This window comes from Pleurodeles waltl, chromosome 5 (assembly GCF_031143425.1).
Source record: "Pleurodeles waltl isolate 20211129_DDA chromosome 5, aPleWal1.hap1.20221129, whole genome shotgun sequence".
Lineage (NCBI taxonomy): Eukaryota > Metazoa > Chordata > Amphibia > Caudata > Salamandridae > Pleurodeles > Pleurodeles waltl.
The window spans coordinates 1752612183-1752639535 of record NC_090444.1 but is presented as its reverse complement, the minus strand read 5'-3'; the positions used below and the strand labels follow the sequence as shown (position 1 = coordinate 1752639535).

Here is a 27353-nt window from a genome sequence, read left to right as displayed (position 1 = left end):
CTGCCATCCTATGAAGACTTATGCAGTCATAATACGCCTGATGGAGTATGTTAAACTGTATTAGCGAAGCCTAGACTTAATGGCTTTTTCGTGAGGTTTATTAGGGTTGTGGTCCAGTCTACATCATCCATCACTCCTGTATCAGCTATCCATCTATCTTGCAGTTTACCCAATGTGTCAGGCATATTTTTATTTAGCGTACTGTAGGTGTAAGAGGTCACCCCTTTTCCAAGCTCACCCATAAGTAGCCTACCCTCTAGCGGGCATATTCAGGTATGTCTATTGTTCCCTGCCCCTCGGCCCCCACGCATGACAGAGATGTGCATATTTTAAGTACTGGTTCTGATGAAGTTGGTATTCCCTCCATCTTCCTGGAGATCCCCAATCTTGGAGATGCCTATCAAATCCCAGGCTGCAAACCCAGCTTCCACAGCTCCTTTATCATTCCCCCTTCCCATAAGGAAGTTTTTCCTGGTCACTTTAGACTGCTAGAGGGTTTCCTCCAGGCCTCCAGTGTTACCTGTGTCACTGGCAGCAGTCTATCTGCCCCGGCTCCTCCATACACATAATGCAGATGGGAACGCAGCAGAAACCGGGCCCTCTCTAACGCATAGGTTGAGTGGTCTGGAGGCGCAAACATGCAGTCATTTATTGACATCAAATGCGCAGCCCAGTAGGAGGCCCTGACATCCGGGAGCGCAATCCCACCATTGTAGGAGTTCCTTTGTAGTATCCGTAATGCCACTCTAGGGTGCCTTGCATTCCAGAGTAGCATTCTTAACTCCTTGTCAATATTGCTAAAGAGCTCCTTCAGGACTTTTTAGTATGTGTTCTGTAGGCTGCATAACAATTTAGGGAGTGTGATCATCTTAAAAATGGCAGCCCTCACCAAGATGGTCAGGGGCAGCCTGCACCAGCGTTTCACACCTCCCTAAAAGGTAGTGAACACCCTCCTGAGGTTGGCTGGGAGACAGAAGTCCCTATCAGACGTGACATATGTTCCCAGTAAGTTGAAGCCCACTGTTTGCACCTTTAATCACCTAGTAAAGCGGTGATGAAACAGTACCAACTTCCCCCAGTTTATCTGGTATGCCGAATAGCTTCCAAACATCTCCAGGGTCTGGAAAATTACCAGGAGCGCCTCTTGTGAAACAAAGAAGAATGTTGTCCGGGTAAAGTGAAAAATGTACTTCTACTGTGCTAGAATCAGAGACCCCGAAGCCCCATAGACCTGATTGACCCCAAACCATACATGCCTGAGGCTCTATGGTGAGGGCGAATAGGAGATAGGGACAGGGGGACTTCCCTGCTGAGTCCTCCTCTTTATCAGGAATGCGGACAAAACAACTCCATTAACCCTCACTGCTGCGGTTGGGGCTTGGTACAGCAGTGCCACCCAGTACCCAAACTTTAGGCAGAATCCAAATTTCACCAGCGTATTCTGGAGATAGGGCCACTGTATTGCATCAAATGTATTTTCCGCATCAAGCAATAGAAAGACGTGGTGTTGCTCCCTATCCCGACCCTCGGCTATCCAGGTGTGGAGTCTCTATAGATTCAGTCTGGTGGACATACCCGGCATAAATCCTGACTGGTCTGAGTGTATCATTGGTGTCACTATCTTAAGCAGCCGAGCAGTCAGAATCGCAGCCAGCAACTTTGTTTCAACATTAAGGAGTGAGATCGGGCGATATGACTCACAGCTAATTTTTGGCTTGCCCTCCTTATGTATTGCTGTTGAAGCTCAGGGGGTAGAATTTCACTAGCTCTTACATATTTCAGCCTTAATCACCATCTCGATCTCACCTGCAGGGGCCAAGACGAAGTCTAGTCTACAAAAAACCCTATGCCTCCCCCCCCAAAAAAAGTCTGAGTATCCCCGTTTGCTGAAATGATGGCACCAAAGGTCAGAGAGACCCAGTGTCACTGCAAAACATGTGACGGGTGTGCCTTGTAAGTGCACCATATCTGGCCCTGAGCGGTCCAAGGGAAAAGCCATGACATTGTTAAAGTCCCCACCTACTATGTGCAAGGACGAATCTGCCTCCATTAAGATTGATGCTACTTTCTCTAGTGCGGGGAGGGTGTTGTACATAAACACTCACCAGGGTAATGTCCATTCTTCCCCACAGTCCCTGGACCCCGACAAATTTTCCATACAGATACACCCAAGTTCGGATGACCTAGAAGAGCGGGGATTACTTAATCATTGTCGCAATCCCACTGGAATCCGAAGTGAACCCTGCATGTGCCAAAGTCCGGTATGCCCACCTACTCAGTAAGGAGCAGTGTGTTCTCTGCAGATGGGTCTTCTGAATGAGGACTATGGTGTGTTTGAGACCACATATATATATTGGGTTACCAGACCTCTCTTTACCTCATTGCCCAACACATTGACATTCCAGGACAATATGGAGAGCTGTGTGTCACCTAGAGACTCCCCTGTGTCGTGGACAGCATAATGCATGAAAATCATTAGATGTCTTACCCAGGATCTATGCACTGTAGGACCAGGTTTGCCTCCCGTAATCATGAACTCAGAACAACAACAGCAAACACCAACACACATCCCCCCAACCCCCACTGAGAAGAAAACATTACTACTGGCAGGCAAGATCAGAGAGGTCTGTGGCCCATCCACTACCACCCACTAATTCCAACTAAAACAAAATAAACCAGCCAGTCTTAGTTGTGCCTCTCTAACTACACACCACACTCACCAAGAGGGGTGGGCCTCTAGTCAAGGAGTAAGTAACATGCACCAAGCCTGAGTATGTAGTGCTGTAACACTGGCCTCTCCAGTGCTTCTGGAGGCAAAGATCCTCTCCCCTGGCGATATGTGTCTCTTTGAGGAACACGATCTGGGCACCCCTCCTCCTGACATACTGATGTACTGCATGGTGCTTTCATGCTGAACCCATCCCTTGGACATTCCATGTTGAGAACAGCAACCTAGCCATGTTACAGTCCCAGTCCAGGTGGTGTGGGATGAACAAGGAAGTAGGGGTCGTGGCCATGAGGCATGCTAGTATGAGGGCAGGCTGTGTGTATGGTAACATCTAAACATGTCATACAGCTTGGTAAAAACAATAAACGAAACTCTCAACTCCCTGGGTGGCAGAGTAACATCTCTCCATATGTCCATGTGTAGTTGGTAGCCCCCCACCCCATGGGGCCCTCTCAGACCCCACCTGAATCAAGAGTCCACAGGTACATCAGTCTCTTGATTCCCAAGTTCGGCAGTTGACACCATTCCATTCGAGCCTCATTCTTGCTCATCTTCTGTGGTGGTCGGATCGTTGGATCATCTCCTCCTGCCCGATGGGGCTGGTGCCCCCAATGTGGCACCTCTACCTCTGAGTCTTTAGCCCCCTCTCTCCCCTCCTGGACGTCTCCTTTCCCACACTGGATTCTCTCGTCCCCGTCCAGGTCGGGATTTTCTCTTCTTTGCCATAGACCAAAGTTTTGGCCTGGCCCCCAAATGCCCTCGACCTGCAGCCTCCCGTGGGTGGTCTTGGATCACTTGGAGCTGGGGATACTCCTCCAGCCACCGCCCCCTTGGGTAATTTTCAAGGGTTCCCAACACAGTCTCCACTTGTGTAAGTTCTCAATGGATGGGATTTCTAGTGTCCACCACAGTGTGCCAGCAGTGTAACAGCCTTAAGAGCCTCCCACTCCACTAGCCAGGTGGTGGCGGACCCCCAGTTGTCTACAATATGGGACAACAAGGCGTCACTGGTCGACAAGCAAAATACAGGGTCTTCTAATGCTGCGGGCTGTTAGTACCATGACGGTACAGGAGGAAGTGGAGCTCCCCATGTTATATGAAGGAGTGGGTTGTGGTCCAGGAGGTTTTTCCACAAATATTCCACCATTTTGACATAGCTGTATAGTGTGATTGCATAGAACTCAGTTTAAGGGTACATGCAGATCATGTGGTGGCAAGTAATAGGAATATTCCCTAGTGTCTGAATACAGTGTGCACCAGTCATCGGTCCAGGACCAGTGTGTAAACCACTGGGACAGGTAGGACACAGCTCCAATTATGGGGGAGTTCAGTAGTGGCGGGTGTGAGTGATTCATCTGTGGGTCTAAAACATAGTTGAAGTCCCCTCCCTTGAGCCAGGATAAATGGGACCATCTCGTCAGCAGAGTGGAAAGGCTTGCTAGAAACTGCTGTTGTACTACAGTATATTCGGGGCTCCCCAGTAAGACATTCTTACCGTCTGGTTGTCCTTCAAAGAAACCAGAGTGTCCTTCATGGTCTATTTCAACCATTGTGCTCTTGAAGGGTATTGAGGGCGTAACCCATATAACTGTCCCCAGGCATAGCCTGAATATTTAGTGCTGTAACACTGGCCTCATCACTGCTTCTCACAATATGTGTATCTTGGATGAACACTATCTGGGCACCCCTCCTCGTGACATACTGATCAACTACCTGGCACTTTCATCCCTCGCACATTCCATGTTAAGAACAATAATCTAGCCATTTTACAATCCCAGTAAAGGTGGCATGTGGTGAACAAGGAAGTGGGGGCCGTGGCCATGAGGAATGCTGGTATGAGGGCTGTATGGTAACAGCTAAACAGGTCATATGGCTCGGTAAAAACAAGAAGCGAAAGTCCCAATTTCTGATCCCAGGGCGGCAGAATAACATCTAACTGCCCAAATAGGTAATGCACTGTCCCACCCGTGGGGACCTCAAGGTGTTCTACTATAATGCGTAGCAAGTCCCCTGGAGAGTAAGGGGGGGGAGTTGCCCACCAGTAATGACTAGTACACATATAGGCGGTGTGACTTACAGGAAAGTGGGGGTTTTACTGTGTGTGTCAAGCCAACTTGGCCCGCCTCTCCAAGCGCCCGCCCCACTTATGTATGACCTCATTAATGCAGTGTGGGTACAGCATAACATCAGGGGAATAAGCTTCCCAAGGTGATGTCCTCCCAGGCACACATCCCCCTCCGATCAGCCCCCATCCAGTAAGCGATGGCACCGTATTCACATCCAGCTTTGACAATTGTAAAACCTGGCATCCTTGTCGTGCTTTCCCCTAAACGTTTTGCTTTCTGACCTCCTGTTTGATTACTTCATTTTTGCTGGCTTTAGGACACTGGGCACTTTACCACTGCTGATCAGTGCTAAAGTGCATGTGCTCTTTTCCTAAAACATGTTACAATTGGCATATTTCATTTATTTACTTATCAATTCCTAGTAAAGTGCACTACAGGTGCAAAGGCTACTGGTGGGCCTGCAGCACTGATTGTACCACCCACTTCAGTAGCCCTTTAAACATGACTCAGGCCTGCAAATGTATAGCCTGAGTGTGCAGTTCTAAACTGCCATGTCGACCTGGCTATTCTTGATGAAATTCGTTCTTCAGCGAAATTGGTGAAACTGAAGTAATTGCACGGCTTTGGAAGTAGAAGTCTGTCATAGTTGAAATTATTTGCCTAAAGGATACATTTCTTCAAGTATGGTATTTTTTCTTTTTTAATCATTTTAATGAGTGTGAATTGCCTTAGACTACAGTAAGTAGGTCTCATGGTTTACAAACAATATTTAATACATTTGGATTATGTTCTTAGGGGCATATTTAAGAGCCCCTAATGACATTCCAACGCCACATTAGTGTCATTTGTTTTACTCTAATGTGACGTTAGAAGGCCAAAAACACCGCACCATATTTACAAAGTGGTGCAATGCATGCATTGTGCTACTTTGAACCTTTTGCGCTACATTATGCCTGCGCCAGGCATAATGTATGCAAAGGGGGTATATCCCCGTTAGGGGGGCCAAACAAATGGTGCAAGGAAATCCAACAGATTTCCTTGCGCCATTTTTTTCGGCACTTTTAACGCTTGCTCAGAGCAGGCATTAAAAGGAGGCTTCCATTGGTTACAATGAGCCTCTGGGTGCTTTGCAGGATTAGCGTCAGAACTTTTTACGCTAATCCTGCAAAGCGCCGGACTAGTGTAAAAAATTCTGACACTAGTCCCCTAACTACCATCATAGTGCGCCCTATTTTAAATAATGCACACACATGGTGGCGTTAAGCAGGCACAAGAAAAGTGGTGCTGCACTGATTGCAGCGCCATTTTTCTTAAATATGCCCCTTAGTTTGGTATATATCATTTTCTTCCCTTTTAGGATGGAGTTTTTATCCAGTTCATGGTCCTGAGGAGAACCCTGAATTGATGGGCTGGAAATGCGTCAACAGTTTTCTACTGGGGATTTTGTTAGGAATTTGGCTGGGTTAAAGGGAACTTTTAGGAATATTACAAGTCATTTTGGTCCCTTTTCTAATACAGGCCCTTCAAACTCAAAAATGATAATTGCCATCCATTCCCTGAATATATGAGTTAGGAGTTTCTTTGTTGTTAAAATTCTTAAAAGTTCTTTTGCTACTGTTTTGAATGATTGAACTAGCATCAATGGGGTTACATTGTCATGTTGTCTATTGTAAAACAGTCTGTATGTCATGTCAGTGTTTAATTTATATCTAACATTATTGTACTGGGTAAGATCAAGACAACGAGGTGGTAAAGCCATCTGTTGTATTTGGGTGTGGACATTTTTTGCCTCTCTGAAGTGTATGACATCTTTTCAATCACATTTTTCGTAGACTGTTTAATAAAATATGAAGTCATTGCATAAATAAACATGTGGTCGCAACAGGACAAGGTGTTGCACCCATCCATTAATAATTGATTAGAGTAGAGTCAGTGAAGGTATTACTTTTTTGTATAAATACTTTTAGAAAGTTGAGGTTTACTTTAAATCATCTAGTGATCTAATGCCTTCTGCCTGTCTCTGAATACACATTAGGGTGGGTGACGGCTGGGTCTTGTGCATTCCCTCCGGAGAGCCACACACAAAGGGAGCTTAGGTGTGACCGAGTGGCCATCTGCATGTTGATGGCTCATCCTGGGCAGGATGGGAGGGAGGAGACAACACTTACACCAAAATAGGCTGGGTCCTGAGCCCTCACAAATAGCTTCATAACCCCCCTGTATTGTGTCTGGAGCCAGGACAGGAAGGTCAGAGACTTTGTGCACTTCAAAGGCCTCTCTTTGAAGTATCCCCACTACAAAGGCACCTCTGGATATAAGAACTGGACTTCCGACTCTACCAAATCAGTACACTTCTGGACCTGTGGATACTCTGCCAGGAAGGACTGCAGTGCTGTTGAAAGGACTGTCACTCTGCCACATTCTGCTGGACTCTTGCTCTGCTGTGCTGACCTGCTTCCTGCTGCCCTCCTTGCCTGGCGGTGAGAAGGACTGGCTCTAAATCTCACCAACCCAGAACCAGAGTGACTCCAAGGGCGTGCTGGCTTGCCTCCTGTTCTTCTACAGTCTGTGACACAAAATACTTCCAACACATCTGCTACAGCTCCTGGACCCGCCTTCAACCAGCTCCTGGTCCCTAAGAGGCATCCCTCCAGTCCTGGGACCATGAAAGTGGTTTTGTGGCTTCTGAAATCAAGATTTTGGGCTCTTGGTGAACAGGCTCATTCTCACCAGAACTGTGCCACTCGCAAGAAGAATCAGCGCAAGCCGCAGCAAGTTTCTCTCTTTACACAGCAAGCATTGAGGCTCCAGTCTGCCTGCCTGCGATGCCCAGCCGACTCTTAGTGCCTGCGGTCCAGTCCACCGCCAGCGTACCTCTCTGTGTTCCTGGCAAACTATTTCCTGGCGAATGGGACTCTTGGCTCAACTTTGAGAAGGTAAAACTTCAGCAGGACTTGTCTGAGACTGAATCCAACCTGTGCTCAATCGCAGTCTGCCTGAACTCTTGGATTTAACCCAGTCTTGTGTGACCAGGTAGCACCAGTTGGCAATTTATGCTTTTAAGCACTATATTACATTTTAATCTTTAAAAATTCATATCTCAACTTCTATTTATTAGATTTATGTCATTTTGGTCTTGTTTTTTTTCATTAAATTTAGCTCTATTTTCCAAACATGGTGTGGATTATTTTTATGTGGTGTTTTCACTGGTTTACTGTTTTTATTGTTGCACAAGTATTTTACACATTGCCTTTTAAGTTAAGCCTTCCTGCTCCATGCAAGGCTACCAGAGGATGAGCGCAGGTTATTTTAAGGTGTGTAACCGATTTGCCCTGACTAGGATTGTGATTCTTGCTTGGACAGGGTGCATACCTCTGCCAACCAGTACCCAATTTCTAACAGTGTCATCCACAGTTTATGAGCGTAAAGATGAGGAGACCAGCTGAGGCGGTGCTGTGATCAGAGGCACACGACCCGCCTCTAACGGTGCCCGGTCTGTATCATTTATTAGGTGGGAGGCCCTTCACGCTCACATGTTGATGGCTGCCAAGAGTGCTTGTGCCAGTTCCTCGCAGGCCTCGGCTAGGTGCGTCTGCGGTCAGTCTCTCCACTCCCTCGCCACCACCGCCTCTTCCAGCATCAGGGGTAGTGGTCTATTGTGCACCTCTGGTGTTCCCGGCTCTGTGGGCTCATATTGGCAATACTCCATCCACTCCCAGATGTCTGCGGGCTCTGTGAATAGGTGTAGCTAGTGTGATTTGCTTTGACTTTCAGTTTGGTTGGAAATAACAGAGAATAAGTGAGGCCGGCAGACAGCAGTTTCTTCTTCATCCCTAAGAATGAAGCCCATTGGAGCTGGACTGCCAGTGCGTTAGCTGGAAAGATGAGGATGAGTGCACTGTCGTAAGTGATGGGTCCAGCATTCCGAATGGATTGCAGGATGTTTGTGTTATCTCTAAAGTTCATAAGCTTGGCCACCGCAGGCTTTGGTGGCACACATGGTAGAGTGAACCTTGCTGGCACCTTGTGGGCCTGCTTCACCAAGAAGAAGAGCGAAAAACCCGCAGGCGACACAGTCGTGGACACCCATTTCAGAAAAAGCAGCAAACAGCCTGGGAGTCTATACTGACAACAAATTCACAATGAAAAAAACTAATTAACATAGTTTGCTCCAATAGCTTCTTCCACATTCATCAAGTTAGGGAAATACTACCACTTCTACCAGTGGAGCAGCACAAAGCAGTAATTCATGCAGTGGTGTTATCAAGGCTGGATTACTGGGATTCCTTATACGTAGGACTGCCTCCAACACTACTGAACAGTGAGCTCAATGCCGCAACCAGGAAGCTATTTCATAATTAATGGCATCAATCTAGGCGGCTTGAAGACACCAGTTCACCCTCACAAATATGCTGCCCACCTGAAACAAAAAGAAGCAGGCATACACCTGACTTTCAAAAGAGATCACCCAGAAATAATTTGAAAACGGCAGATGGGAAGACATTGCAGTGCGATGAAAAACAGATCATGCTGTTTCAATGATATGAGAATAAACTTGGACTTAAGCACCTACACTGAGATCCTCTACAATGACATATTTTAGAAATATTCTGAACAACAGCAAAGGTTTTATGAACTGTTTTTAATAAATAAAAGCAACATCAAACTGTCAATAAATGTATTGGAATGGATCAGTGAGTCTAAAGTTGGCAGAGAAGAATGAAGTGGCTTTGCTGTCATGAAGCTCACAGAACAATATCAAGAGCAAATGAAATAGCAGACAAATGCCAGAGAATCAAAGATGGCCCTTGTGCTGATGAATGAAAGCAGTCAGATACTTCAGCCAGGCTGATCAACAAAGTCATCAGTTACAGTGTTAGTTTAGGGAGATGAGTTGGGAGCTACAGGCAGGAGGAAGGCTTGCATTGGGAAAAATAGCACATCTGCTAATTCTAAGGTTCCTTATGTCCCTAAGCACAACTGTCTAGTAATTGTAGCCGAGCTGTAATTTTAGCCCCACCTCGCAAAAGAACATTGGTGCCCAGTACATGTCAAGAAGCTGTGAGACCACGTCGCCACTTTGGTAAAGAATATACATCATTGGAAAACTTTTATGTTAGCGTTACTCCAGGAGAAGTACAAGGCTCATTACATGAAGTCAACCGGGCAGCACCATGGTGTTGCCCATTGCTTAGTATATTAAATCACATTTTAAGTGAAGATTACGTATCACATCCATCAAAAGTCTGTTTACAACCTACCTTCAACAACAGCGCCAATGGCGAAGTCCGCTGGCCCATAGTAGCATGGGTTATCCACTGGGGAGTCAGGTTTCGGGATCTTGGACCGCTCAAGAAATTTGCCTCCTATGATTCCAGAGTTGCGAATTTGTGGTTCAAAGATACTGATCATATCGGTTGATAAATAGTAGGAGAGCACGAATCGCCGAATTTTGTCTTCAGGATGCACAGAATCCTTGATTGTGTAAAGAAAAATTAGACCATTTTACTTGTTTATTTAGGTTGCATTTTTTAAAACATTCCAGACTGACCAATAGACACATCTTTCTAGGTCAGAAAGAATTACATCCTGCAGTCTATTATTACAATTGAAAGTTTAACAGGAAAACAGCTAATAAAATGTATCTGTTGTATCCTGAAAACACCACTAAAACTAAGTCCCACTCGTGAGCAATTTTCTTCTCCCAGATCTTTAATTGCAGACTCAAATACAAATAATCAAATAATCAAAAGTTGATTTTCCCATTTTTTTCATACGAGGCAGTATCACATCTATCCATGTGTCTGCAATTATTTCCAACCTAATAGTCGGAGATGAAAAGGCCAACACTTTATCACGTCAATGCATTTTGGGTGAGGCATCAAGAAATAAAATTTTCCAATGATTCAGTATCATGCAGTATCAAAGCACCAACTTTATCAAACATCTTTCAAAAACAAAGCATCTATTCAAATTTCACCATATGAGCCTAATAAGCCTCCGTCTCTTTGTATTAGGAACATCCAGAACAGGGACATATCTGTAATTTAAGACGATAATAAAGTGCACCCTATTGGTTATCAATTGTTTAAAGTGCTGTAGTGCATGTTTGAGGCAAGAACTTACAGTTTATCAGTGAAAGCCAGCTCTCAACATCCCCTTAAACAGTCAGGGACAGATTTACAAACCTTTCACGCAACGCAGTGTAGGTAGGGAACTTGCTGCCCTGCGTTGCGCGAAAGGGAGAGAGCACAAATGCAACATATCTACCATAGCCTTAGAACCCACCGTAGCAGGCTCTACCGGCCATTAAAGGCCCGCTCCCGTATTAAAGGCCCACAAAAGTGGTGCAACCATGACGTGAAATGTTAGTAAACCTGGCCCTTAGTGTCCAATAGCCTACTGCAACATGTCGCTTATTCCCTCGAGGCCACTAGATTGTAATTGCTCAATAATGTGATGCCAGTTTGAGATGAATAGATGACCAATATCACAGATATGGAGATCACAGAATTTATGGTGAGCCAGAGTACACTACCCTGTTCCTTAGATAAAGTCATCAATCTATAATGATTCATGAAAAGCCCCCTCAAGTATAAGAAATCAAGAACGCAAATGATTAAAGTCTTCCCCGTTAAAGAACTGAACCAAATACCGGAAAGTAGACCTTTTCTAAATTCTAAAAGCCTCAGTATTAAAATTTTCCAGAAGAGGAGGATCGTCCCATAGTGATGCATAAGCATGATATTATGGAATCGTAAAGACTTGCATTATATCCGATTATATCAACACATTCCAAAGAGAGTTTTCAATTAAACCTTTAAAAAAACGAGGGGTTTCCACATTTAATGAAATATATTCGAGAAGAACAAGTTACTTACCTTCGGTAACGAAGTATCTGGTAGAGACTCTATATAGCTGCAGATCCTTACCTTAGAATTCCCTGGCGTCAGCTTCGAATCCGGAGTTTTTTCTGAGCAGTACCGTGCGCGCGCGCCGTCGGTCGGCGGCGTTCGGATCCGCATGCGTCGAAAAGCTCCGCGTGCGTCGTGAGCGTCGTTGGAGCCGTCTATGACATCACGGTTATCTATATAGACGCCGTCTCGGCACGCGTATGTCAGTTCTTTTCCACAACTTCCCACGGCCAGAAGCGCAGAGTCATGGAAGAACCAAAAATTATGGATTTTACCTCTTTTTCTGTTTGAAGTCAAAATTCGTTGATGCCTTTAAGAAAGGCAAAAATGCCAAAATCATATATATATATATAGATCTGTATAAAAATATCCACAGAGCGGGGAGGCTTGGGTGGGTGTAAGGAATCTGCAGCTAGATAGAGTCTCTACCAGATACTGATAGAGACTTCTAGCTGCAGCTTCCTTACCTTAGAATAGATACCCAAGCTATAACCCCTGGCGGTGGGTCTGAAGGAGATTTTTACACTAGGAAGTCCTGCAAAACAGACTGGGCAAAATGCCCCTCTCTTCTCACCTGGCTATCCAGGCAGTAGTGTTTTGCAAACGTGTGCAAAGAAGCCCACGTTGCAGCCTGACTGATGTCCACCACCGGTACGCCACGTGCTAACGCAGTGGTAGCAGCATTCCCCCTAGTAGAATGAGCTCTCAAGCCCTCGGGAGGCTGCTTTTTGCCAAAGCATAGCAGATCTTTATACAGAGAAAGACCCAGCGCAAAATGGATCGTTTCTGCACAGCCCGACCCTTCTTTGCACCAATGTACCCCACAAAGAGTTGGTCGTCCACCCAGAATTCTTTAGTGCGGTCAAGGTAGAACGAAAACGCTCTTTTTGGGTCCAGCCAATGGAGACGCTCCTTTTCCTTAGAGGGATACGGTGGTGCAAAGAAGGTGGGCAGGGTGATATTTTGACTCAGATGGAAAGTGGTCACCACCTTGGGGAGGAAAGAGGCACAAGTTCTTAACACTACCTTGTCAGGATATATCATGAGATAAGGTGGCTTTGAAGATAAATCCTGCAGCTCACTCACTCTCCTGGCAGATGTAATTGCCACCAAAAAGGCTGTTTTAATAGTGAGCAGCCGGAGAGGACAGTTATGCAAGGGCTCGAAGGGAGCACACATAAGGAAGGTAAGAACCAAATTAAGACCCCACTGGGGCATAACGAAAGGCACAGGCGGGAAAAGATGCACAAGCCCTTTCAAAAACCTCTGTACTATAGGTGATTTAAACAGAGATGGTTGATCGGGCAACTGAAGAAAAGCCGATAAGCCTACAAGATAGCCCTTGAGAGTCCCCAAGGAGGAACCCTGCTGGGCGAGAGACAATATAAACAGAAGGATATTAGACAGAGAAGAAGAAAAAGGATCAATAGACCTCTCTGTACAATATGAAACAAAACGTTTCCAACGGCAGGCGTAGATCGACTTAGTAGAAGGACGCCTGGCTGCCAGAATGACACCACAGACCTCGGGAGGGAGGTCATAAACCATCAACGGTCGCCGCTCAATCTCCATGCAAGAAGGTGCAGAGTGGTGAACCTTCCCCTGCTGTTGCGGCAGAAGATCCTCCCTAAGAGGCAGCCTAATTGGAGGACCAATGCTCATTTTGAGAAGCTCTGGATACCAAACTCTCCATGCCCAATCCGGAGCCACTAGGATTACTTGGGCCCGGTCGTTCTTGATTTTCTTGCGAACTCTGGGCAGAAGTGGTATAGGCAGAAAGGCGTACAGGAGGCCTGAACTCCACTCGCGACGAAAAGCGTCACCTAGCGATAGCCCCCTTGGAAACTCCAACGCGCAAAACTGCTCATTTTCGGCTGAGCTCGGCTGCCCTGGCGTTCAGAGAACCTGCCAGGTGTTGAACCACCAGGGTGATACCCTGCTGTTCCAGCCATGTCCAGAGACGTAAAGCCTCTTGACAAAGGGTCCACGACCCCACACCGCCCGGCTTATTGCAGTACCACATTGCGGTAGTGTTGTCCGTGAACACCTGCACCAACTTCCCTTTCACAACAGGAAGAAATGCTTTTAATGCTAGTCGGATCACCCGAAGCTCCAGCAAGTTGATGTGGAGCCCGGATTCTGCCGGAGACCAATGACCTCTGATCTCTACCTCCCCCAGATGGCCGCCCCATCCCAGAAGTGATGCATCTGTCACTACCGTTAGATCTGATTGGGGAAGGGAGAGGAGTCTGCCTTTGACCCAATCGCAGTTCACTAACCACCACTGCAGATCTTTTGCAATCCCCTCCGAGATCTGAACCACGCCGGTAAGATTTCCCCAATGCTGTGCCCACTGGAGCTTCAGGTCCCACTGCAGAGCCCTCATGCGCCATCTAGCATGCTTGACCAACAGGATGCAGGAAGCCATGAGTCCCAGCAGCCTCAGAGTCTGTCTCACCGAAATCCAGGATAGAGGCCGAAACATCGGTATCATAACCTGAATATCCTGGACCCGCTGTTCGGGAGGATAAGCCCCATTCTGCACTGTGTCCAGAACAGCTCCGATGAAAGGGAGTCAGGTGTGACTTCTGCACATTTCTAGAGAATCCCAGCGAATGCAGGAGGTCCGCCGTCGTCTGGATGTGGGTGACGAGAGCCTGGGGCGTAGAAGCCTTCAACAGCCAATCGTCCAGGTAGGGGAAGACTGAAATCCCTGACCTGCGCAGATGAGCTGCCACCACCGTCATCACCTTTGTGAACACCCGAGGGGCACTGTTGAGACCGAAAGGAAGCACAGTAAACTGAAAGTACTCGTGGCCCACCTTGAACTGCAGGTAACGCCTGTGGGCTGGCAGGATAGGAATGTGGAAATACGCATCCTGCAAATCCAACCCTACCATCCAGTCTCCTTGGCCTAGGGCAGACAAAACCTGAGCATGAGTGAGCATCTTGGATTCTCCTTCTCGAGGAAGAGATTGACGTCCCTTAGATCCAAGATAGGGCGAAGGCCTTTGTTTTTTTTGGGAATCAGAAAGTAGCGGGAATAACAACCACTGCCTACTTCTGATATCGGGACTCTTTCTATGGCTCCCTTGGCCAAGAGAACCGTAACTTCCTCGCGGAGCAAAACTAGATGGTCCTCCATCAGCCATTCCATTTTCGGAGGGATAGAAGAAGGGAAAGACTGGAAGGGAAGGGAGTAGCCCTTCCGTATGATCTGCAGGACCCACTTGTCCGTGGTGATGGAAAGCCAGTGAGGGAGATGAAAACGAATCCTCCCTCCAACTGGACGGACGTGATCCCGCAGAACCATACTAGGAGGGCTTGGGCGCAGTGGAGGGGGGCTGTGTGGCAGCTGACCTCTGGCCAGACCCTCTGGGTCTGATGGTACCACGACCACGTCCTCTTCCGGGATGCTGTGAAGCCTGAGGACGGTGGCTGAACTGTGGCTGGCGTGGCACCACGCCCCTTCTGAAGCCTCGAAAGGGACGAAAGCCAGACTGCTTTCGAGCTGGCGCTGAAAGGCCCAAGGATCTGGCCGTGGCTCGGGAATCCTTGAGCCTCTCAAGCGCAGAGTCTGCCTTTTTGCCAAAAAGGCGAGAACCATCAAAGGGCATGTCCATCAAGCTGGACTGGACATCCCCTGAGAAACCAGTAGAACGTAGCCAGGCGTGGCGACGTAGGGCCACTGATGATGAAATCGCTCTGCCCAGCGAGTCGGTCGCGTCCAAACCACACCGGATCGTAGACATGGCTCCATCTCTCCCATCCTTGACAGCCTGGGTGAGAGTGTCCCGTAGGCCCTCCGGGACCTGAGGCAGCACCTGTGCCACCGTATCCCATAAAGTATGGGAATAACGGCCCAATAGGCAAGAGGTGTTTACGGACCTCAAAGCCAGGCTGGTGGAAGAAAACATCTTCTTCCCAAGCTGATGCAGCCTCTTGGATTCCCTATCCGGGGGAGTGGAAGGGAAGGCACCACGGAAAGTAGAGGCTTGGACAACCAAGCTCACAGGAGTGGGGTGTTGTGTCAGGAAACTAGGGTCGCTCAGAGCGGGTCTATGGCGGCGGCCGACCGTCCTATTCACAGGAGCCCCTGTGCTGGGTTTGGACCACGTACCCAGAAGGACGTCTGTAAGAGCCTTATTGAAGGGCAACATCGGCTCTGATGTTGTCACCCCCGGCTGAAGCACTCCTAGAAGGTCGCTATTCAAGAAGTAATGTTTTAAATATTTTGAGTTAATCTGCTGATCTCAGACATAAGGACATTCATTTGCAAAAATACGTTTGCTCCATATCCCGATTAAAGCACAAACAAAAGTATAAAGCCTCTCCTGCTCACTCGGAAGGAGCCACCTTTAAGGTCGTTGAGGATGGCAGATTATGGATGAAGAGGCAGACTACACGGATACTTTTGCTGGAGAGAAAAGGGCAAGAAAACGGAAGGTTCGGAAATATCTAATAAAACTATTTCACAGTTACCGTCAAAACTATTTGGTTTAGTGTTTAAACTATTCATTCAGATATAACTGAGTTGACCAGGCTTTGAGGAAGTCCATAAAACGAGACTTTAGTAGCTGACCTGCCTCACACCATTGGAAATCATTTACATGGTTGATTCTGCCAAACAGGTGCTTTCTAAGTAAGCTGAAGAGCAGAGATTTCGGTCTTGAATGGGCTAACACAGCCTTTTGTTCTTTTCAGGTTGACACAATGTGCGACATTGGGTTGGATAGCAAGAACTATTTAAATCATGCCAGAATGTCTGATTATATATCAGCAAATATAATATATAAATATCAGTGGACCCAATATATGGTATACCTCTGGGAATATATTAAAGAATAAAAGAGGAATCTCTTCACAACGAACGTGGTCTGTGAGGTTCGAGTATCACCAGTTCTTGAAAAACAATAAGCTGTACAAAGAGCCATCTCGAGAAGAAGCATCTGCAATGTAATAGGTCTCGCATTTGCGAGAGTTAGAGCTATTGGCGTTGTAAATTACAATGTTTTTTACCCATGAGTTTTGTTTTGGAGTGGGGTGGATGTATGTGGTGTGGAGTGGAATTCTGTGGGTTGTAATGGAATTGTTAGTTGTGAAATTGATTGGGGAGGAATTGTGTGGTGTGGAGTGTATTTGTGTAGTGGAATAGATAGTGAATAGATAGGGGTGAGAGCTGCACAGAATAGATGAAAAGGGAGATAGAGAGGGATAGATAGTTTTTATTTTACAAACAAGGGTGACATAATATGTATGTGCCTGAGCACGAAATCTGAGAGTTTGAAGGGTCTGTTTTCGCTGGGATTTTGACCCCACAAAAGCATCTTAATTTAAAAAAAAAAAAAAAAAAACTCCAGCCCCAGGTGTGACTTGACACTGTGGACTTGAGAGGCTTGACTCCACCCTTTGCCCCATTCAGACCTACCCCACCCTCCTTAGCTCCATTCCCCCACCCCACCACTCCCACACACCCATCTCCACTTAACAGAAGCATCCTTTGAGGTAAGCGAAAGCCACAGTGGTGCGGGGATTCCCTCCAGAACAGCCTTTTGGGCTTAGAAGGCTAATAAGCATTGTCAGTGCCAATAGGTCTGGCTTTAAATGAATGCTGTATGGTAATGTGAAGCATTACAAGTAAATAGCATAGGGATAGATATGTATTTGTATGGAAGCAAACAACTGTAAAATAATATTGGCATATATTAAAAGGTCAAGTGACAGTTGTACTGTCAAACCACACCTACAGATCCATGTATCTTAACGACTGCCCTCCTCCCAACTGTGCGACTGACATAAAAAAAAAAAAAATTATCTAGTTATCTATGACATTTTAATAAAATTTCAAAGTCATGTGTGTGCCACAGAAAGTTCAAGCTTAGGCAGCTGGATAAATAAACAACATTATCACAGCTGTTTTTTTTATTTTTTATTATACCACCTGCCATGGTAGCTTGCTGTGTGTCCATAAAGTACTTTGGCGCCTTGCTGCTGGTAGAGAACGCTATATAAAATCAATTAAAATAGCTTACTGTGTTCTGTGTGTAGCACACACCCTTTACCCACACGTTTACCGCTGCAACACTTTGGGTCTAAAATGGTGAAATACTGGGTCTGCGGCCGGCTGTATACTGTATTCTGTGTTAGTCCAGACTTGTTCACGATTTCTTGCCAGACATAAGTGAGCATACAGATCAGGCTTTGGTTCTTTCCACTTGTCACGAGAATAAAGCGTGCCATCACCAAGAATATACTCCTCCCGCCCCCACCCCTCCCATTCAAAGCCATTTATTATCTGTTTCCTTTATGTCCAGAGTTTATGTAGCACTGTTATCTTTGCCTGGTCTGAGCTAGGGCTTTAAACGAGACTCCAAGCAGCACATTATAATACATCATGAATGGATGAATCGTCTCATTTGCCAGCCTATTGTCTGCCAGGTTCACAGGGTCTGATGGTCTTTAGTCACAGGGAAAGGGTGCGTGAGGCAGAAACATTATTCCCCGCATCTGCCCAAAGAAAAGCTTTCTTACTGAGATAATATTGCCTTCTCAGAAGTTTAACCATCTGATTGCTGAAACTGGTACAGGATTTGGAGCAGTTGCATCCTGAGTTTACCTTTTGTTGCCTTTTTACAATAGCTGTAGTATACAAAGATATTTGATCCACACCCCCTATACTTCCCAAATTAAAGTAACCAGATAATTCCATGTCGTCAGGGACCCCATTCTCCCATCTAAGATTTTTGAAGTGATGACTCCAACGAGAGTGGTTAAGGTAAGTAGATGTTTATTGTAGTATTATCCAGTTTAAGTAAGGAAAGTAAAAGGGGCACAGAGGAAGGAGAAACGTGAGCTTCAATCCGTAAGTGTCATGTGGAATGCCCAGACATCATCAAGATCCGTCAGAGGATTCCACATGACACACATGAATTCTAAGCCACATCAATTTTCATTTAACAAACCATGGATTCTGGAAGTTGTAGTTTTGGCATCCTCAAAGGAACTAATTGGGATAATGCTATAGATCACACAGATTTACGCTTAATATGTACATCGAAGGAGTGCTGTGAAGGTAGGTGGGGTGTGACAATGAGTCTTATGGTGAAATATCATTTATTTTAAATGAAAACTGAAAAAACATCTAATTTAAAAATTCACGTAAAAGGCTCATTCCTTCCCAGCGGCACTAGAAGCAGAATCATGTGAAAAGCCCTGCAATGTGATGTGACGTGGCCGAGGGTACATGCAGAGGAGAGGTCTCAAGTCTCAACGGCAGCAGAGAACAAGCTATTGGGTGTGGCAACCGGGTGGAGAACGGGGGAAATGGCACGGTTAAATAAAAAAGCGATATGACGCAGCTAGCGATTGCTGTTTCATATTACTTTTTTTTCTTTCAGTCAGTTGGCCGGGGGAAAACAAACAGAGACGGGGTGGGAGGGGGAGAAGAAACAAGATGGTGGTGTGGAGGAGAAACAGGACCGGTGTGGGTTGTGGGGGAGTACAAGTTGAAAGTGCAGTGTTTTGTGCAGTCCTTCAACATCAAAACGCTCACATAAGAGCCTCAAAATGCAGTGAGATAAATAATTCACAATGCAGGGAGGCAGTTAAAAAGTTTAGAATTTCACAAGAGTCGTAAAATCAAACATATTTTACATATTTGTAGATCATGCGCACTGCTCCATTAAATGTCCAGCAGTAAAATAAATCCTTTAATTCAGCTGAAATGTCAATATAAAAGAACTGACCAAATGCGTGTAGGTGGCCAGTTTTTGTTTTCTGCAGTTTTATACAGCGCAAACGCAACTGAAGGCACTGGAATTTTTTTTTTTACACCCGAGTTATCTAGTGATTTGCCCAGATCACAGGATGTGGAGGGAATGCCAAGATTTGAACCTGGCTCCTCACGTCCAAGGTCAGCATCTGTCTTTATACAGCATTCTCTACATCTGCATCCGTGCACACTGTGTACATCTAATATCTTTGTACTGTCTCAAGTTCCCCTCTTTCACAGGTCATGCTCTATGGTCACTTATGACAAACTCCCCACGTCTCATCAAGGGCAGAGTGGTGAGAAGCAGAAGGAACCACCGGCCTTGGAGAGAATGACCAAGGGATGTTCCCAGACTGCCCCAACTTGCACCAGATGTAGAACCATAGGGGAGAGGATGTGGCACAACAGCCAGAGCTGCTTGCTATGAAGCTGGGGAACACGGTTCGCGTCTCGGTGCTGGCTCAACATCTTGTGATTCTGGGCAAATCACTTATTCTCCTCTTGCTACCAAAAACGAATGTGTTTGTGTAATATAACCGGTGCTCACGTAAAGTGCTCTAATACCTTTGTATTGAGTATGCGCTATGTACAACTGCAAATAAAATAAATAAAGTGCTCCAATACCTTTGTGCCGAGTTCGCGCTACATAAAACTGCAAAAGAAAATATACATAATAAAAAAGATCCCCAGACATTGCAAAGAAACAACAAGATGCCCGAAAACAAGAAAGAGGAAGAAACAACATACCGACATGAGCGCGAATCGGCCAGGCAAAAGAAAAAAATTGTGCGCCACATTAAGATACATGGCCAATTGTGCAAAAATCCATGTAACAGGGTCAGTCTCCAAGACCGTAACAAAACAGCCTCAAGGCGGGACAAATGTAAAGCATTTACCAACCACATTAAGGGTTTTTTGAAAGGCAGGCCCAGGAACAAATGAAAGTGATGGGCGTGGTTAAAGCCTACAGAATAGATTACACTATGTTAAAACGAGGTGCTTGTGCGTGGCTATGTTCGACCTAAAAACAGAGAAGAATGGCAACCTGCTAGGGAAAAGTAAATACGCTCAGAGTAAAAACGCTGAAAATGCCTGAATGAATTTTTCAAATGAGGACTATGAAGACAGCTAAAGTCCCACTAAGCTACAGGTTGTAGGAAGCTGGCCTGGTGTGTGGTTGGTACCTAGGGTTCTTACACCTTATACCAGGTCCGGGTATCCCCTATTAGTGTAGTGTAGGCAGTGTCTAGAAGCCAGGCTCTCAAGAGGTAGCTGTGCATGAGCAGCCAAGGCCTATCTAGGAGACATGCAAAGCTCATGCAACACCACTGTAGTCACACAGCACTTACACACATGAAATAAAACACTCAGTGTTACAAATATAAAGGTACTTTATTTTGGTGACACAATACCAAAAAGTACTAGAGAGGCAAACCTCCAATAGGAGGTAAGTAACACACTAAATATGTACACTAGTTATCAGCAATAGGCATAGAAAGTGATAGAAAACAGTGCAAATGCAAATAGACAATAGTTTACTAAACAAAATGGAATGCGAACACAGAACCCCCACCTAGGTAAGTGGAATGTGTAGAAGGGAGCTGGGGGTACTAGGAAACCCCAAAGGTAAGTACCACAGGGCCCCCTAGCAACCAGGAAGAAAGGAGGAAGTTACTGGATTTTCCCCAAACCACCGAAAAGGAAGAAAATGAAGAAAATGCAACACCCAGACAAGACTGTAAGAAACCAGCGGTGGATTCCTGAAGAGGAAGACTTGTGGAAGAAGGGGACCAAGTCCTGAAGTCACAGAAGAGCCCAGGAGGAGTAGGAGCTTCTACCCACCCAGCTGTGGATGCAGGAGTTGGTCGACGGTAGGACGAAGACGGTCAGGAATGCAGCCCTCGAGCAGGTGAAGAGTTCCTGGAGGATGCAGTCGATGTCTCACGCAAGATGGATGACTGCAGTCTGTCAGTGACGTGGAAAAGCCACCAACAAGCCTTTTCAAAGGCAGAAGTCACGGTGAAACAAAAGTGGAGCTTCTGGGGACCAGTAAGCTCCAGGTGGACTCAACCCATTAGGGGCGAGGGCTAAGGGAGGGAGTCCTGGGGAGCCCTCAGCAAGGCAGAGAGTCCACAGAAGAAAAGGCAGCCCCCCACAGAAGACCCACTGGAAGAGGACCCAGGAGTCTCAGAGGAGCCCATGCAGAACAACTGAAAATGGGTCCCACCGCCGCAGGAAAAGCACACAGAGGGCTGTGCGTCCCAGGGAAGAGTGCTGGGGCTACACGGAGCCTGAAGATCCCTTGGAGGAGATGCCCACAAGCGTTGGTAGCTGCAAGAGACGCGCTGCACAGGGGTCCTGTCTTGCATGGGAAGGCAAGGTCTTACCTTCACCAAAGTTGGGCAGCTGGTAGAGAGGCCCAAAGGAACCACTCCAGACCACCACCCGTGATGCAGGATCCATGCAGCTCAGGATAAGAGAACATCCACGCAGCCGGTCGTCGTTGCAGTTGGGGCCTGCAGATGCAGGGAAGTGATTCCTTCACTCCAAGGGAGATTCCTTCTTCCTTCTCGTACAGATTGAAGACTTGCTGTCCTGAGGGGATGCAAAGACGGGTAAATGTTGTAGAAGCTGGAAGGAGCCGTGGAAACAATGTTGCAAGCAGAGTCACTGTTATGGATGCAGATTGTCAGTTCCTGGAAGGTCCAGTCGCAGTTCCAGTAGCCAGAAGTTGAAGTAGAGGTTGTAGAGGAGTCCTGATGGAATCTTGCAAGCTGAATCTGAGGGTTCACCCAAAGAAGCTATTCCCTTAGTCCTGTTTATTGGTTGATAAATTGTGAAGGTATTGCCAATCCTGCCAGCAGTGAAGGCAGAACAGCAGCATAACAGAGTACCAGAGAGATGAACCTTGGATGTGCAGTTGTTAATATCCAGATTATGTCTACCTAATTTAATGCATGAAGAGGAGGTTGAGTGAAGTTGATCCAGTCAACTGACATGGAGTAAGGTAGGGATCACTGTGGAAAAAGTTGAAGGGTCATGCAGAACCTACTATGCAGCATTTTAAGCTGCAATCTTCCTTTTAAGGAAGCCAGAAGAAGGTATAAAACATGATGTGCTGTGGTTATAATGGTATAAATGGTTGGCTGGTTGAAAACAAAGACTCTAAAGAACGAGTTACTTACCTTCGGTAACGACTTTTCTGGTGGATACATTAGCTACCTGTGGATTCCTCACCTAATGAATACTCCCATGGCGCCAGCATTCAACGGAAATCTTCTTACTAGTCTCTGCACGTCGACGAGGACGTCACTCTAGCCCACGCGACGCCGTCTGACGTCATACAGGCAATAAGAGGTCCTCGCCGACGATGAAAGAGCAAAGCAACATCTCTTAATATTGTAAATCACACAACATTGCAATAAAATAGCTGTAGATTTAATATAACCTTCTTTTTTTTTTTTTTTTTTTTTTTTTTTAATAAATATATTTATACATACGAATCATGTATATACCCAATATATATATAGATTTATATATAAATATACACATATATACAAATATCATACATGCAAAATGAATTGCAACTTTGAAGACCAAAAGGAGCACACTCAAGGATTGCTTGGAGAGACCAAAAAGGCAACGGGGAGGCGGGTGGGACCGTGAGGAATCCACAGGTAGCTAATGTATCCACCAGAAAAGTCGTTACCGAAGGTAAGTAACTCGTTGTTCTGATGGATACAACTACCTGTGGATTCCTCACCTAATGAATAGAGTCCCAAAGCAGTACCACGCCCGGCGGTGGGTGCCTAAATGGTCAAACCAAGAAATCCTGCAGCACTGACCGTGCAAAATGACCGTCCCTTCTGACCTCAGAGTCCAAACAGTAATGTTTCACAAAAGTGTGAAGGGACGACCAAGTTGCGGCCTTGCAGATGTCGACCACAGGAACACCCCTGGCCAAGGCCGAAGAGGCCGACTTAGCTCTGGTGGAGTGAGCTCTAATGCCCTCAGGCGGATCCTTCTTTGCCAAAGAGTAACAGATTTTAATGCAAAGAACAACCCACCTGGAGAGTGTTCTCTTGTGGACTGCCTTTCCTCTCCTCTTGCCCACGTATCCGACAAACAGCTGATCCTCCAGCCTGATATCCTTCATTCTGTCGATATAGAAGCTCAACGCCCTTTTTGGGTCCAGGCGATGTAGTCTTTCTTCCTCCTTTGAAGGTTGAGGCGGAGGATAAAACGTGGACAAAGTGATTGTCTGAGCCAAATGGAAGGGTGAAACAACCTTCGGAAGGAAAGCAGCCTTGGTCCTCAACACCACCTTATCCCCATAAAACGTTATATAAGGGGGTTTAACCGATAAGGCCTGCAACTCACTCACTCTCCTTGCAGATGTTATAGCTACCAGGAATACTGTTTTAATAACCAAATACCTTAAGGGGCAAGAATGCATAGGTTCAAAAGGGGACCCCATAAGGAAAGTCAGGACCAAGGACAAATCCCATTGAGGCATAACGAATGGTTTTGGAGGATATTGATTCAGAAGACCTTTCAAGAATCTGAGAACAATAGGGGATTTAAATAACGATGGTTGGTCTGGAAGACAAATGAAGGCTGACAAGGCCGACAAATAACCCTTAATGGTAGCTACTGCACAACCTTTCTGCGCTAGAGACAGTGCAAAAGACAAAACATGTGACAGATGAGCATGTAAGGGATCAATCTGTCTCTCTCCACACCACATAACAAATTTAGACCACCTATTAGCGTAGATAGATTTAGTGGAGTGTCGCCTGGCCGCTAAGATAACATCCACTACATCAGGCGGGAGAGAGAAGGAACTCAGGTTGCCCCGTTCAATCTCCAAGCATGTAGGTGCAGACTCTGGAGGTTGGGGTGTAAAACCTGCCCCTGCGACTGCGAGAGGAGGTCTGCCCTGAGAGGGAGACGGAGCGGAGGGCACAGTGAGAGTTGGAGAAGGTCGGAGTACCATACCCTCCTTGGCCAATCCGGAGCTATTAAGATGACTTGGGCCCGGTCTTGGCGAATTTTCCTCAACACTCGAGGAATCAAGGGTATGGGGGGAAACGCGTAAAGCAACTGGTCGCACCAGGTTATCTGAAACGCGTCCCCCAACGCTCCCTGCATCGGATACTGGAGGCTGCAGAATAACGGGCAATGCGCGTTCTCCCGAGTGGCGAACAGATCTATCCAAGGAAACCCCCACATCTGGAAGATTAAACAGACTTGATCTGGATGGAGACGCCACTCGTGGTCTGCCGAGAATTGGCGACTGAGACTGTCCGCAATTACATTCAAGACCCCGGCCAGATGATTTGCCACCAAGCAAATCTGATGGTCCTTTGCCCAGGACCATAGCCGAAGAGCTTCTCTGCAGAGAAGGTACGACCCTACTCCTCCCTGTTTGTTTATGTACCACATCGTGGTAGTATTGTCCGTCAGGACCTGTACCGACTGACCACGAAGGGATGGGAGGAAGGCCTTGAGAGCCAAACGTACAGCCCGTAACTCCAACAGATTGATATGAAACACCTGTTCCTCTGGAGACCAAAGCCCTTTGATCTCCAGATCCCCCAGATGAGCTCCCCATCCTAGGGTGGAGGCATCCGTTATTACCGTGGCCACTGGTGGCGACTGCGCGAACGGCTTTCCCTGTGAAAGATTGTTGCCCGCAATCCACCACCTCAATTCCACAGCAGCATCTCTGGAGATCTTGACAGTACCTTCTAAATCTCCCTTGTGTTGAGACCACTGCCTTCGGAGGCACCACTGAAGAGCCCTCATGTGCCAGCGAGCATGCGTGACCAACAGAATGCAGGAGGCGAACAGACCGAGCAGACGAAGGACCTTGAGGACTGGAACTACCGCTCCATTTCGAAACATTGGAACCAATTCCTGAATATCTTGAATCCGCTGAGGCGGAGGAAAGGCTCGACTCAATGTTGTATCCAGTACTGCCCCTATGAACAGGAGGCGCTGAGAGGGCTCCAGGTGAGATTTGGGCACGTTCACCGAAAAGCCCAGGTCGAACAACAACTGGGTTGTTGACTGCAGATGATGCGACACAAGCTCCGGGGACTTGGCTTTGATCAACCAGTTGTCCAAGTAAGGGAATACTGCTATCCCCTTCCTTCTGAGCTCCGCCGCAACCACTGACATCACCTTTGTGAAGACTCGAGGTGCTGAAGTAAGACCAAACGGGAGGACCGCAAACTGATAGTGCTGCGACCCTACCACAAACCGGAGATACTTCCTGTGCGACTTGAGTATCGGGATATGAAAGTAAGCATCCTGCAAGTCGACAGACACCATCCAATCTTCCTTGTTCAACGCCAAAAGCACCTGTGCTAGGGTCAGCATCTTGAACTTTTCCTGTTTGAGGAACCAATTCAAGATCCTCAGATCCAGGATTGGTCTCAACTGACCATCCTTTTTGGGAATCAGGAAGTATCTTGAGTAACAACCTCGACCCTTTTCCTGCTCTGGGACCAACTCTACCGCGCCCTTTGAAAGGAGGACTTGAACCTCCTGTTCTAGCAACAGGAGGTGTTCTTCTGAACAATAAGATGGGCGGGGCGGGATGAGGGGCGGGAACTCCCGAAAGGGAAGGGCGTAGCCTTTTCCCACAATGCCGAGAACCCAAGTGTCCGTTGTGATAGACTTCCACTTGTGGAGAAAATGCTGTAATCTTCCCCCTACAGGAGAGGAGTGAGTGGGAAAGGGTGGAAGCCTAAGGCTGCTTCCCCTGCTGCACCCCTCCAGAGGACGAGGAAGAGGCAGAGTGCTGTTGAGAGGCTCCTCTGGTACGGACCCCACCCCTCCCCCTCCCTCTAAATGACCTATAGGGGAGGGAAGAGGCGGGTTGCTGGAACCTCCCCCGAAAGGAAGAGGAATAAGAGCCACGCCCAAATCCCCGAAACCTCCTGAAAATTCTAGAAGAGGCAGAGGAAGAAGGAGCTTGCAGTCCTAACGATTTGGCTGTGGCTCTGCTCTCCTTAAATCGTTCCAAGGCCGAATCTGCCTTGGCTCCAAACAGTCTGTCCCCATCAAACGGGAGGTCCAGCAGGGTCGACTGCACATCCGCAGAGAACCCTGAGTTTCGGAGCCAGGCCTGTCTTCTTGCCACCACAGCCGTGCCCATCGCCCTGGCCACCGAGTCGGTCGTGTCCAGCCCAGACTGGATAATCTGGGTCGCGGCAGCCTGGGCGTCCGAGACCACATCCAAGAGACCCTGGGGAAGCTCCGTAAATGAAGACGAAATATCATCCATCAGAGCATGGATGTACCTCCCCAGAATGCACGTTGCGTTGGTGGCCTTCAACGCCAAACTGCATGACGAAAATATTTTCTTGGACTGCGCATCCAGTTTCTTGGAGTCTCTGTCTCCAGGCACCGTCGGGAAGGAACCAGGCGCTGACTTTGAGGAACAGGAGGCTTGCACCACCAAGCTCTCCGGCGTAGGGTGTCTAGAGAGAAAGCCAGGGTCAGATGGTGCAGCTCGATACCACCTGGCCACAGCCCTATGAACGGCCGAGGAAGACACCGGCTTCTTCCACACCTCCAACACCGGATCCAGCAAAGCCTCATTAAATGGCAAGAGAGGCTCAGCTGCAGCAGAGTCCGGATGCAATACCTCTGTCTGCAAATTCTGCTTCGCCTCTGCCACCGGCAAAGGCAGGTCCAAAAAGCTCGCTGCCTTCCTCACCACAGCATGAAAGGAAGCAGCCTCCTCCGTATATTCCCCTGGAGATGAAAGGTCCCACTCAGGGGAAGTGTCCAGCCCACTGGCTGTATCCAGACCATGCAGTCCGTCTCCAGAGTCCTCAATTTCTCCCTCCTCTAGGACTCGC

The 27353-nt window shown here is 47.0% G+C and overlaps 1 protein-coding gene across 1 annotated transcript in view; it reads right to left on the bottom strand.

Annotated features, from left to right (window-relative positions):
• Positions 1-27353, bottom strand: part of EFHC1 (EF-hand domain containing 1) — a 206612-nt gene that overhangs the window by 51718 nt on the left and 127541 nt on the right. The window contains exon 8 of the mRNA XM_069236146.1: positions 10056-10269. Coding sequence (XP_069092247.1) covers positions 10056-10269 — 214 coding nt within the window. The remainder of the gene's footprint in view (positions 1-10055; positions 10270-27353) is intronic.